Source organism: Neophocaena asiaeorientalis, unplaced genomic scaffold (assembly GCF_003031525.2).
Source record: "Neophocaena asiaeorientalis asiaeorientalis breed wild unplaced genomic scaffold, Neophocaena_asiaeorientalis_V1.1 scaffold112, whole genome shotgun sequence".
NCBI lineage: Eukaryota > Metazoa > Chordata > Mammalia > Artiodactyla > Phocoenidae > Neophocaena > Neophocaena asiaeorientalis.
The window spans coordinates 514,967-529,486 of NW_020175413.1; the positions used below are offsets into that span (position 1 = coordinate 514,967).

The window sequence follows — 14,520 nt, forward strand, 5'->3', positions numbered from 1 at the left end:
ACAGATGGAGCCGTCTGGAAAGGCAGAGGGAATGTGAATAGGAAACTTCTCTCCATGCCTGATTCGGAATTAGGTTACACTAATTGATGAATTAATGAGAAAGGTAATGCAGAGAACAGCCTGATAAAGAGTTACCTGAAAGGCCATCTTCTTTCCCATCCTTTTCACTTCTCGTCAGATATTAGATTAGGCCTTTACCTTTTCTTGATTTTCTCCCTTTTCTTTCCTACCTCTTTTCTGTTTGTTAGGAAACAGTAAAAATTGTTTTATTATCATAGAATGCCTTTAGATTCTTTTAAATTCATTGCATGGAAAAATGCAAAAGTCTTTTACTATTTAGTCTTTAGAGGAAATGTATTTTATAGCAAAATATGCCACCCATATTTTAAAACATTTTCAAGCCTCAGTTTTCATGTATTGGCATTTTCAAATCAGGATTTAGGAATGAAAAAAAATGGTTTTGTGTCTGCATAGGTGTGTTGTGTACTTAGAAAAACAGAATAACCTATAATGGAAAAGAATCAGAAAAAAAATATATATATAAGTGAATCACTTTGATGTACACCTGAAACTAATGCAAATATTGTAAGTCAACTATACCTTAGTTAAAAAAAGAAAAACAGACAATTAGGAATGAAAAAAAATGGTTTTGTGTCTGCATAGGTGTGTTGTGTACTTAGAAAAACAGAATAACCTATAATGGAAAAGAATCAGAAAAAAAATATATATATAAGTGAATCACTTTGATGTACACCTGAAACTAATGCAAATATTGTAAGTCAACTATACCTTAGTTAAAAAAAGAAAAACAGACAAAAACCCTTTAATGTGATATTTTTAAAAGTTATCCTCAAATATGGTGTAACTAGTAATTTCATTTAAATGTGCTTTTTTTTTAACAAAGTTTTTTTTTTTTTTTTGGCTGCCTTGGGTCCTTGTTGTTGCACGCTGGCAGCCAGCGGTGGCTACTCTTCATTGCGATGCACAGGCTTCTCATCATGGTGGCTTCTCTTGTTGCAGAGCAAGGGCTCTAGGCGCACGGGCTTCAGTAGTTATGGTGCATGGACTCAGTAGTTGTGGCACACGGGCTTAGTTGCTCCAAGGCATATGGGCTCTTCCCAGACCAGGGCTCGAACCTGTGTTCCCTGCATTAGCAGGTGGATTCTTAACCACTGCACCACCAGAGAAGTCCTAAATGTGCTTTTTTTAAGCTGAAAACTGATTATTTTACTAGGAAAAGGAATACTGTTGTTAGACTACAAGTGAATGAAAGTATTCATTTTGATTATTTTGGCTACCCAAAATTCAGTAAAACGTTTCCTAATGGGATGAATAAAAAAAAAAGCTTCATATATTATTTAATTCAAAATAAATGCATATGATAATACTGCTAGCATTTCACATCTGTCCAAGTCAGAATATATTTTGAGCAACTTCTGTGTACCAATAAGCATTTTTTTATACAGTCAATTTAGGGTTCTAATGGCAAGGTAAACACACACACAGAAATGTGTAGAAAATGATCCACGTACTAACACAGAGGTGCCCAAGATTCTTCTGTAAAAGGCCAGACAGTAAATTGTTCAGGCTTATGAGCCATACTGTCTCTGTCACAAAATCTCAAGCTGTTCCCTTGTAGGACAGAGGCAGCCATAGATAATATGTAAGTGAGCAGGCAGGGCCATGTTCCAATAAAACTTTATTTACAAAAACAGACAGGCAGGATTCGCCCTCAGTCCAATCCTCTGTACTGAAGGACTGACTTATACATTCTCAGCACCAGAACCATATTGTTTCCTTTGCATTTACCTAAATAAAATTCCCAGCAAATGTTCTTTTGAAAGACCAGTGGAAAAGTTTGTCTCTGAAGTCACATTTTTTATAGAACTGATTTAAAACTGTTATTTTAGTTATTAACGAGCAAATATCATTAACTTTCAGGTTAGTGTTATTAATGCCTTTGGATAGTTCAACATGTGCAATGCAAGAAACTAATAAAACAAATTTCAGAAGTAAGTGAGTTCTGTTTATTCATAACATGGTAAATGAAACACAACCTCATTTTAAAATCTGTTGAAAGCTTATTAAACAAGTAAAGTGGAAGTTGTGTTTCTAAAGATGACTATGATATTTTATTCTCAGTATCTGCAGTGATGGTGTCTACTTAGGTTAGTCTTGAGGAAAATGCAGTCTGTCTTTCATACGAAAAGAGAATATTATTCTTTGCTGTGGTTTTTTACCTTTAGGTGTACAATTTTGAACAACAAAAAGTAATTGTTTTAAAAGCATCTTCAAATGATATTATAACGTATATGTAATTCTTAAGGCCTTTTCTAAAGTTAATCCCACTTTAAAGTCTCTTTGTCTATTGTTGACACGCCCTCCCCTTTCTCCTGCTTTCTTTGTTGTTAACAATCTGTAGGCCCTCCATGAACATTGTTTTCAGAGAAAAGCTTACAGAACGGTCACAAGTGACACTAAATTTACATTTCGTGTTGGGCTTGTTATCATCAGACCTGATACTAGATTCTTGAAAGGTCCTGTACAATGATGGCTGGTTCTATATGGAAACTAAGTGAATCAAACAGACCACAGGTGCATATTGAGGTCCTGGATAAAACAAAGATGTCTCACTAGTCTATTTCAGATGTCTTACTAGCCCATTTCAGATAACTTTCACAGCTCTTTGGTCTTGGTTAGAATTTGGGTACTTGGGTCCATTGTACTAATTGTGGATGGAAGCCTGGTTGGCATCCTCAATTCCATCAGCGCTCTCAACCTCAGTTACTCTCCACGATGCAACAAAGTTAATCATGGTACACTTCCTCTTCGTACTTGTCAGATTTTCACAGCACGTTCGTAATGGCTTCACACAGATGCTCTAAAATGAAGGGCACGCCCTAGCACACGTGCTTACACCATCTTTGTCTCTCCTGCCTGTGCTCTTAACTGGGGAAAACAGTGGCCGTCCAAAAGCTCTGTTTGTGTGTATCTTGCAGGAGTCCTTTGGAACCTTTCATCTTGCGATGCACTCAAAATGCCAATCATACAGGACACCCTGGCCGTGTTGACCAATGCCGTGATCATCCCCCACTCAGGCTGGGAAAATTCACCTCTTCAGGACGATCGGAAGATACAGCTGCATTCCTCACAGGTGCTGCGAAATGCCACTGGATGCCTAAGGTGAGTCCCGTGTTGTTGCTACCTCCCTCTGTCAACGGGTGCTTTTTGTTTCTGTAACTTTAATTGCTGTTTTGCTAAGGATCAGAGTGTTTTGGAATACTGATACGGCAACAGTGCAAGAAGCTGGTGAAGATCATTTCTAACGAGGTACTGAAGACATATATGCATCTTCCACTGTCCTCTACCTACCCCAGTATTTGACTTATTTAACATGTTTTCTTAGGCCTTAGGCAAAGAAATAAATATTTTCATTCCAACCAAAAATAGTTTTCTTTGATTGAAAACAATAGTTAACAGTCATTTCCCTGTTGTGATATATCATGCATCTTGAATAACCAGGCAGACCAATTGGTTAGAAGAAGAGTCTATGACAAATACATAGGGATCTAGTTAACTGTCTCCAGTAGCTATTTTTATTTTTTTAAAAATTTCATTGTGACTGCAAGAGCCTGTGTTTCTTGAAAATAGCTCTTTAATAAGGACTGTGGTGTGAAATGTCTTTTTAACATAATAAAAGTAGCAAATGTGTTCTAATTATCTCCCAATGCCTTCTTTCAAAACTCATCACCCGGAAATCTCTTGAGATGTTTTAGATGTTTTGTTTAGTTTTTGCTCTCAGAAAAGAATGTAATAATCAATGTATACTTCTTCCATACTCTAGAAACTGTGTTCCCAAGGATGTTGTACGTTGTACCAAAGTGGGAAATCTCTGCCGGTTAAACTTAATGATAGGATGGGTGTGATTTAAAATACCTAGTCAAATAATCTCTATTTCAAAAGTAAAATGTACAGAATTGCTTCAGCTTGGCTGCCTCAAAGCTGCCATTTCTCTTACAGTCGATCCATTTCTAGGTATAAGAACCAGTCTCTCCTGGAGAAGGAACAGAATCACCTTGGTGACATTAATAATAATGATCTCATGTATATTTACAACAGTGCTCTCAGCCTGCAGTCTTGAGAGGGGTGTGTGTTTGTGTGAATGGGGCATGCATAAAGGGAGATAAAGAGAGTTGGCCTCCATAAATATCAGTGTGCATTCATGGGCAGGAATAGGAAACCCTCTGACAATTTTGCTTTTCCTCAAGGTCATGAAATAATGATCTTTTGGCATGATTTCTCTGGATAGGCTCCTCCATAAGTCAAATTAACAGTTTTCTAAACCCCACTTTTGAGACATCCATCTTATAACCTCTTAAATTCTATTATCCTTCAGAAACCTCCTGCCCCACCAGCAGAAATATAACTCTTCCAAAACTAAAACTATAAGCACTTCTGACCCTTCTTACCTGATTTTTCTATTTCAGTTATATGCAGCTGTTACAAGTAATTTTCCTTTCTTAACATCCTTGACTTGTAAAGAGTGTCATTGTTCCTAATGAAGATTGTGGAAGGAAGTGCCTCAATCAATTGTATACATATAGTCTGTAAAGATCTGCTAAGTTCCATCAATTAAAATTCTCTCTGAATAATATAGTAACATAATTACATATTCAGGATGTTTGACATAAGGATGAAGGATACTGATATACGAGCATTCAGCTTCATTTGATGAAAAGTCAGATGAAGAAACCAGACTAGTGTCAGTTCACCGGTCCCCTTTGTAGGTCATCTGGCCGAGTTCACACACACAGAGGCTTGAGCGGCGCTGCTTCTGCCGCCAGCCAGGATTGACCACATCACAGGAAGCGAAAAGGAGGACATCTGATTTAGAAAGTGTTTCATGTAGCCTAATCGTTTTTTTTTAGTCCAGTTGAAACCAGGTTTGGGGTTTTCCCACTTTTCAGAGTTTATCATGTGAATGACAGAGCAAGATCTATCAAAATACGAATATTTCACTTCCCTCTTAATTCATTAAACTCCTTCTGTTGCCAGAACTTGGCCTTTGTTCACTGGTGCCAAATAGAAATGCAGAGGCAGAGTTTGGGGTGAGGTAGAAAGAAATAGCTTTATTGCTTTGCCAGGCCAAGGGGACCACAGCGGGCTACTGCCCTCAAGATAGTGTGTCCCACACGGGAGGGGACAGTGAGGGGTGTTATAGTGTTCAATGAGCGGGGCGTGGTCAGCTCATGGACATTCCTCTGATTGGTTGGTGGCTCGTAATCAAGAGTTAGCATCATCAGCTTTCTGGTTCCAACTGGTCTGGGGTCTGTGTGCTTGTGGGCAGCATACAATTAACTTCTCCCACCTGGTGGGCGTTTCAGTATCTGCAAAACAGCTCAAAGGACATGGCTCAGAATATCATTTATAGTCCTTGGGGAAGAACTAAAGGTACTTGACTTTGTTTAATGGCTAAAGTATTATTATTTTGTCTTGCTTGCTTGTTGTCCTTTCTTTTTGCATTTTCTCACTTCTCTGATTCAATGTATTCTTTGGCTAAAGTTTTTCTACAGACAAAAGGCAGGTGGACGACATGGGTGGGAGTCTATTCCGGGAAGACCTTACAGTGTCCTGCTCGGTTACACTTCCCTTCTCACAAAAAGAAATATAATTTTTTCTCTCTTATTTAAATGTGTTTATGAATCAGTCTACATTAATGAACAGGTTGGACTAAGAGAGGAAGAAAATAGCCTTGGGAAGGGGCCAAAATGAACTTATCAAATAAAGACTCAGCAGATAAAAGATTTCAAGAAATTTCTACTATTACCATTTACTTAGAACCAAGTTGGAAACACACCAAAACAGTCGTAAATATTTATATCATGATGGAAGATTCTACATATTAGTATGTGAGGTTGTAGTTACATTCTTAATTTTTTCAACAAAACCTAGATCTTTATTTACCGTCAAGAAATTACTATGTATGCTGTTCCTGCTTTTCAGCAGTTTGATCCATGAGCATTTGCTAAGTGCCTGCTGTGTGCCAGGGAAGGGCCAGGGAGGCTGAAATAAACATGGCAACCTCTTCTGCCCCTCAGAAACTCCTCCTCTAGTGGAAGACAGTGGTACCCATACAATGAGTCCTAGTGTTATATCTTAGTATAATATAAAGCTATGATTAGGATAGTATAGAAGGAAAACCTGGGAAGGGAGTGGCTAACTCAGTGAGTGTGGTCACAAAACGTTTCAAGAACCAGGTGAGACTGGGGTCAAGCAGAGAAAGGGCATCACCAGTCAATGCTTTGGGAGATGCTCGAGGCCAGAGGAACAGCAGGAACACCCTGACGCTGACGTGGGAGAACTAACTCCAGGATCTGCAGGCAGTCTACAAACCTAGCAGACTTTAGGAAGTGCAGCTTGTTTAGTTGTTTCATTCCAGGTGATAAAGGGCGTTCAAAGCAGAGCTAAAAGAATAGACTTGAGTCTGTGAGGAACAGAGAGCTATGGCGAAGCTTTGACCAAGAGAACACAATGGTCAGCTATGTCTGGGAGCAATTTTACAGGACAGAGTAGAAGCAGGTAGGGAGGGGAGAGGTGACATTAAGAGCAGAGCTGTGAATTGATGGGCTGCCCTGCAGGCTTCATTTCTAAGGTACCTCCTGTAGACAACAGTAAATATCAATATTTTGTTCCATTTGATTAATTTAACCATCACTGATTTGTAGCTATGAGAACTATCTCCATAGCTGTTGTAGTTCTACTTTTTATCTTGGAATTTTTTTCTTCTTTTTAGTTATACTATTCTTATTAAAATGGTAGCTTCTATATCTTATCAAATGTTAGAGAAGTGTTATGGCACATACCATTACTTGTATGTAATTGAGGTTTAATAAATCAAATCCACCAAAACAAAAGGATTTCAAACACATATAACTATGCTAAATTATGGAGAATGCAGTAGACTCAGCAAAAGTCCTCCTGGCACTGCATAAATGATTTCAATATAGTCCTTAAAATGTAAATTAATAACCAGATCATCTCAATTTATAAATCAGATCTGGGCTTATACCTTTGCAGGGAACATTTTTTTTCTATCACAATATTTAGAAAGAATTTGGTTCTTTGGTGCTCCTTTTTTTTTTTAATTTCTTAATTTTTAAATTTTATTTTTTTACATCTTTATTGGAGTATAATTGCTTTACAATGGTGTGTTGGTTTCTGCTTTATAACAAAGTGAATCAGTTGTACATATACATATGTTCCCATATCTCTTCCCTCTTGTGTCTCCCTCCCTCCCACCCTCCCTATCCCACCCCTCTAGGTGGTCACAAAGCACCTAGCTGATCTCCCTGTGCTATGCGGCTGCTTCCCACTAGCTATCTATTTTACGTTTGGTAGTGTATATATGTCCATGTCTTTGGTGCTTCTGAAAGCAGAAAATAAACGCACAGCACTTGTTCTTCTAGTCATTTTTATGTATTAAATATATATATTTTTATGAAAAATGATACAGTGAATTTGTACAAGAAGATGATATAGCGGTTTGTGTAATATTTGCATACCCTAATCTGGTCCATTAATTTATAGCTTTAATTTTTTTTTCACTTTTAAAGACATTTTTTTTTTCGAATTTTATAAGCAATACATGTTTATTGCTGACTACTAGAAATACATGCAAGCATAAACTAATAATTAACAGTCACCCATAATCTCACCCCCCAGAGATAACCATCGTTAGCATTTTTATACATTTCCTCCCAATGTCTACATATCTTTCTACTCTTTTTTTTTTAACACCTTTATTGGAGTATAATTGCTTAAAATGTTGTGTCAGTTTCTACTGTATAGCAAAATGAATCATCTATAAGTATACATATACCCCCATATCCCCTCCCTCTTAAGTCTCCCTCCCACCCTCCCTATCCCACCCCTCTAGGTGGTCACAAAACACCGAGCTGATCCCCCTATGCTATGCAGCTGCTTCCCGCTAGCTATCTATTTTACATTTGGTAGTGTCAATGCCAGTGCTACTCTCTCACTTCATCTCAGCTTACCCTTCCCACTCCCCATGTCCTCAAGTCCATTCTCTAGTAGGTCTGTGTCTTTATTCCTTTCCTGCCCCTACGTTCATCAGAACCATTTTTTCTTTTTTTCTTAGATTCCATATATATGGGTTAGCATACAGTATTTGTTTTTCTCTTTCTGACTTAACTTCACTCTGTATGACAGACTCTATGTCCATCCATCTAACTACAAATAGTTAAATTTCCTTTCCTTTTATGGCAGAGTAATATTCCATTGTATATATGTGCCACCTCTTCTTTATCCATTCATATGTCGATGGACACTTAGGTTGCTTCCATGTCCTGGCTATTGTAAATAGAGCTGCAGTGAACATTGCGGTACATGTCTCTTTTTGAATTATGGTTTTCTCAGGGTATATGCCCAGTAGTGGGATTGCTGGGTCGTATGGTAGTTCTATTTTTAGTTTTTTAAGGAATCTCCATACTGTTCTCCATAGTGGCTGTATCAACTTACGTTCCCACCAACAGTGGGAGAGGGTTCCCTTTTCTCCACACCCTCTCCAGCATTTATTGTTTGTAGATTTTTTGATGATTGCCATTCTGACTGGTATGAGGTGATACCTTATTGTAGTTTTGATTTGCGTTTCTCTAATGATTAGTGACGTTGAGCATCCTTTCATGTGTTTGTTGGCAATCTGTATATCTTCTTCAGAGAAGTGTCTATTTAGGTCTTCTGCCCATTTTTGGATTGGGTTGTTTGTTTTTTTGATATTGAGCTAAATGGGCTGCTTGTATATTTTGGAGATTAATCCTTTGTCGATTGCTTTGTTTGCAAATATTTTCTCCCATTCTGAGGGTTGTCCTTTCATCTTGCTTATGGCTTCCTTTGCTGTGAAAAAGCTTTTCAGTTTCATTGGGTCCCATTTGTTTAGTTTCGTATTTATTTCCATTTCTCTAGGAGGTGGGTCAAAAAGGATCTTGCTGTGATTTATGTCATAGAGTGTTCTGCCTATGTTTTCCTCTAAGAGTTTGATAGTGTCTGGCCTTACATTTAGGTCTTTGATCCATTTTGAGTTTATTTTTGTGTTTGGTGTTAGGGAGTGTTCTAGTTTCATTCTTTTACATGTAGCTGTCCAGTTTTCCCAGCACCACTTATTGAAGAGACTGGCTTTTCTCCATTGTATATTCTTGACTCCTTTATCAAAGATAAGGTGACCAGATATGTGTGGGTTTATCTCTGGGCTTTCTATCCTGTTCCACTGACCTATATTTCTGTTTTTGTGCCAGTACCATACTGTCTTGATTATTGTAGCTTTGTAAGATAGTCTGAAGTCAGGGAGCCTGATTCCTCCAGCTCTGTTTTTCTTTCTCAAGATTGCTTTGGCTATTCGGGGTCTTTTGTGTTTCCACACAAATTGTGAAAATTTTTGTTCTAATTCTGTGAAAAATGCCATTGGTAGTTTTATAGGGATTGCATTGAATCTGTAGATTGCTTTGGGTAGTAGAGTCATTTTCACAATGTTGATTTTTCCAATCCAGGAGTATGGTATATCTCTCCATCTGTTTGTATCATCTTTAATTTCTTTCATCAGTGTCTTATAGTTCTGCATATAGGTCTTTTGTCTCCTTAGGTAGGTTTATTCCTAGGTATTTTATTCTTTTTGTTGCAATGGTAAATGGGATTGTTTCCTTGATTTCTCTTTCAGATTTTTTGGCGTTAGTGTATAGGAATGCAAGCAATTTCTGTGCATTAATTTTGTATCCTGCTACTTTACCCAATCCATTGATTAGTCCTAGTGGTTTTCTGATAGCATCTTTAGGATTCTCTATGTATAGGATCATGTCATCTGCAAACAGTGACGGTTTTACTTCTTCTTTTCTGATTTGTATTCCTTTCATTTCTTTTTCTTCTCTGATAGCTGTGGCTAAAACTTCCAAAACTATGTTGAATAATAGCAGTGAGACTGGGCAACCTTGTCTTGTTCCTGCTCTTAGAGAAAATGGTTTCAGTTTCACCATTGAGAATGATGTTGGCTGTGGGTTTGTCATATATGGCCTTTATTATGTTGAGGTTGGTTCCCTCTATGCCTACTTTCTGGAGGGTTTTTATCATAAATGGATGTAGAATTTTGTCGAAAGCTTTTTCTGCATATATTGAGATGATCATATGGTTTTTCTCCTTCAGTTTGTTAATATGCTCTACCACATTGATTGATTTGTGTTATGTTGAAGAATCCTTGTATTCCTGGGGCAAGCCCCACTTGATCATGGTGTATGATCCTTTTAATGTGCTGCTGGATTCTGTTTGTTAGTATTCTGTTGCGGATTTTTACATCTATGTTCATCATTGATATTGGCCTGTAGTTTTCTTTTTTTGTAACATCTTTATCTGGTTTTGTTATCAGGGTGATGGTGGCCTCGTAGAATGAGTTTGGGAATGTTCCTCCCTCTGCTATATTTTGGAAGCGTTTGAGAAGGATAGGTGTTAGGTCTTCTCTAAATGTTTGCTAGCATTTGCCTGTGAAGCCATCTGGTCCTGGACTTTTGATTTTTGGAAAAATTTTAATCACAGTTTCAGTTTCATTGCTTATGATTGCTCTGTTTATATTTTCTATTTCTTCCTGCTTCAGTCTCAGAAGGTTGTGCTTTTCTAAGAATTTTTCCATTTCTTCCAGGTTGTCCATTTTGTTGGCATATAGATGCTTGTAGTAATCTCTCATGATCCTTTGTATTTCTGTAGTGTCAGTTGTTACTTCTCCTTTTTCATTTCTAATTCTATTGATTTGACTCTTCTCCGTTTGTTTCTTGATAAGTCTGGCTAATGGGTTATCAATTTTGTTTATCTTCTCAAAGAACCAGCTTTTAGTTTTATTGATCTTTGTTATTGTTTTTTTCATTTCTTTTTCACTTATTTCTGATCTGATCTTTATGATTTCTTTCCTTCTGCTAACTTTGGGCTTTTATTGTTCTTCTTTCTCTAATTGCTTTAGGTGTAAGGCTGGGTTGTTTATTTGAGATGTTTCTTGTTTCTTGAGGTAGGATTGTATTGCTATACACTTCCCTCTTAGAACTGCTTTTGCTGCATTCCATAGGTTTTGGGTCATCGTGTTTTTATTGTCATTTGTTTTCAGGTATTTTTTGACTTCCTCTTTGATTTCTTTGGTGATCTCTTGGTTATTAAGTAGTGTATTGTTTTGCCACCATGTGTTTGTTTTTTTCACAGATTTTTTCCTGTAACTGAGATCTAGTGTCATGGCATTTGGTTGGGAAAGAAACTTGATATGATTTCAATTTTCTTAAATTTACCAAGGCTTGATTTGTGACCCAAGATATGATCTATCCTGGAGAATGTTCCATGAGCACTTGAGAAGAATGTGTATTCTGTTGTTTTTGGATGGAATATCCATAAATCAAGTCAATCTTGTTTAATGTATCATTTAAAGCTTGTGTTTCCTTATTTATTTTCATTTTGGATGATCTGTCCATTGGTGAAAGTGGGGTGTTAAAGTCCCCTACTATGATTGTGTTACTGTCAAATTCCCCTTTTATGGCTGTTAGCTTTTGCCGAATGTATTGAGGTGATCCTATGCTGAGTGCATAAATATTTACAATTGTTATATCTTCTTCTTGGATTGATCCCTTGATCATTATGTAGTGTCCTTCTTTGTCTCTTCTAATAGTCTTTATTTTAAAGTCTATCTTGTCTCATATGAGTATTGCTACTCCAGCTTTCTTTTGATTTCCATTTGCATGGAATATTTTTTTCCATCCCTCCACATTCAGTCTGTATGTGTCCCTAGGTCTGAAATGGGTCTATTGTAGACAGCGTATATACAGGTCTTGTTTTTGTATCCATTCAGCCAGTCTGTGTCTTTTGGTTGGAGTGTTTAATCCATTTACATTTAATGTAATATCAATATGTATGTTCCTATCACCTTTTTCTTAATTCTTTTGGGTTTGTTTTTTTGATCTCTTCCTTCTATTGTGTTTCCTGCCTAGAGAAGTTCCTTTAGCATTTGTTTTAAAGCTGGTTTGGGGGTGTGGAATTCTCTTAACTTTTGCTTATCTGTAAAGCTTTTAATTTCTCTGTTGAATCTGAATGATATCCTTGCTGGGTAGAGTAATCTTGGTTGTAGTTTTTTCCCTTTCATCAGTTTAAATATGTCCTGCCACTCCCTTCTGGCTTGTAGAGTTTCTGCTGAAAGATCAGCTGTTAACCTTATGGGGATTCCCTTCTATGTTATTTGTTGCTTTTTCCTTGCTGCTTTAATATTTTTTCTTTGTGTTTAACTTTGATCATTTGATTACTATGTGTCTTGGTGTGTTTCTCCTTGGATTTATCCTGTATGGGACTCTCTGTGCTTCCTGGACTTGATTGACTATTTCCTTTCCCATGTTAGGGAAGTTTTCAAGTATAATCTATTCAAATATTTTCTCAGACCCTTTCTTTTTCTCTTCTTCTTCTGGGACTCCTATAATTCAAATGTTGCTTTGTTTAATGTTGTCCCAGAGGTCTCTGAGACTGTCCTCAATTCTTTTCATTGTTTTTTCTTTATTCTGCTCTGTGGTAGTTATATCCACTATTTTGTCTTCCAGACCACTTATCTGTTCTTCTGCCTCAGTTATTCTGCTATTGATTCCTTCTAGAGAATTTTTAATTTCATTTATTGTTCATCATTGTTTGTTTGTTCTTTAGTTCTTCTAGGTCCTTGTTAAACATATCTTGTATTTTCTCCATTCTATTTCCAAGATTTTGGATCATCTTTACTATATTACTCTGAATTCTTTTTCAGGTAGACTGCCTATTTCCTCTTCATTTGTTTGGTCTGGTGGGGTTTTACCTTGCTCCTTCATCTGCTGCATATTTCTTTGTCTTCTCATTTTGTTTACCTTACTTTGTTTGGGATCTCCTTTTCACAGGCTGCAGGTTCATAGTTCCCATTGTTTTTGGTGTCTGCCGTCAGTGGGTGAGGTTCGTTCAGTGGCTTGTGCAGGCTTCCTGGTGGAGGGGACTGGAGCCTGTGTTCTGCTGGGTGGGGCTGGATATTGTCTTTCTGGTGGGCAGGGCCTCGTCTGGTGGTGTGTTTTGAGGTGTCTGTGAACTTAGTATGATGTTAGACAGCCTCTCTGCTAATGGGTGGTGTTGTGTTCCTATCTTCCTAATTGTTTGGCATGGGGCATCCAGCACTGGGGCTTGCTGGCCATTGGGTAGGGCTGGGTCTTAGTGTTGAGACAGAGATCTCTGGGAAAGCTCTCACCGACTGATATTTCGTGGTGCCAGGATGTCTCTGGTGGTCCAATGTCCTGAACTTGGCTCTCCCACCTCAGAGGTTCAGGCCTGACAGCAGGCCTGAGCACCAAGACCCTGTCAGCCACATAGATATGTTACAGGGTCTTTTTCCTTCTAGGGAGTCAGCCAGGATTTCAGGCAGTGGGCTCTGAGTTCAAAAATTGCCTCTATTTGGGAACTTGCCAAACACGACACAGGAGAGACTTCAATATTTTCTTGGAGTTGGATTTGCTCTCTTGTACTTCTACCATTGCCACAGAAAAAATCCTTCCCTGAGTAGCTGCTGCTCCTTTATCCTTAATTCCCCAACTGAACACACTTTTTACTCTTGAAAGTTACCTAAATTTTGTAAAAATGCCTCAGTTGCATCTTATAAGTCTTTTCCAATGTGTCATAACCATCACTATCATATTCCATGAAATCAGGCTAAAACATAAGCATGTGATTTAGGACCTTGTTTATCTGGTAAAAGAAAGCAATAACTTGCATTTGTTCTACAAAGTGTGCCGTGTGTGTGCGCACGCATGTGTGTGTGTGTGTGTGTGTGTGTGTGTGTGACTACTTTGGTATAAACCAAGTAAGTTGTCACAACTGGAAAACAATTCAGTTCCCTTGGTGTGATTTATGGGTATTCTACTGGGTCAAGGCAAAGAAAATTAGTAACTGTAAGAAAATAAACTGTGTACAAAATATTTCTTACTACTGAACTTCTTTTCCTTTTTTAGATCTTCTTTATTAGGGAACCATCTTGAAAACTAAGGCATTATTGTCAAGGACCATTCTGTTGTCAAAAATTCTTTTAAATTATTTCCTTTTATATACTTCAGTTATAGAAATTCTCCAAAGCCTCTGTTGGGAGTTAAATATAATTTAGTCCTTGACATAATCATACATTTTATAAATTTGTTTTGAGATTGTATTTTTCTCATTACCATTCATTGTCAAACAATACTTTGTATAAAAAAAAGTACAATAAGCAAGATAGCATGAGGTCACTATTTAATATATTTAATATGTGAGATGTCAGTTAAGTTGGATTCAGTATCTGTCCTCAGGTGATATTATCTCTGATATTGAGTTGGAATAGGAAGTCTCCTTTCTCAAGAAATGCAGAGAAATTGAAGATGGGAGCTGTGTGTGTGTGTGTGTGTGTGTGTGTGTGTGTGTGTGTGTCTGTGTGTGTGTGTGCCTGTGTTTTGTTTGAGT

At 37.5% G+C, this 14,520-nt stretch overlaps 1 protein-coding gene across 1 annotated transcript in view; it reads left to right on the forward strand.

Moving 5' to 3' along the window:
* Nucleotides 1-14,520, forward strand: part of CTNND2 (catenin delta 2) — a 427,936-nt gene that overhangs the window by 248,096 nt on the left and 165,320 nt on the right. The window contains exon 9 of the mRNA XM_024767199.1: nucleotides 3,000-3,183. Coding sequence (XP_024622967.1) covers nucleotides 3,000-3,183 — 184 coding nt within the window. The remainder of the gene's footprint in view (nucleotides 1-2,999; nucleotides 3,184-14,520) is intronic.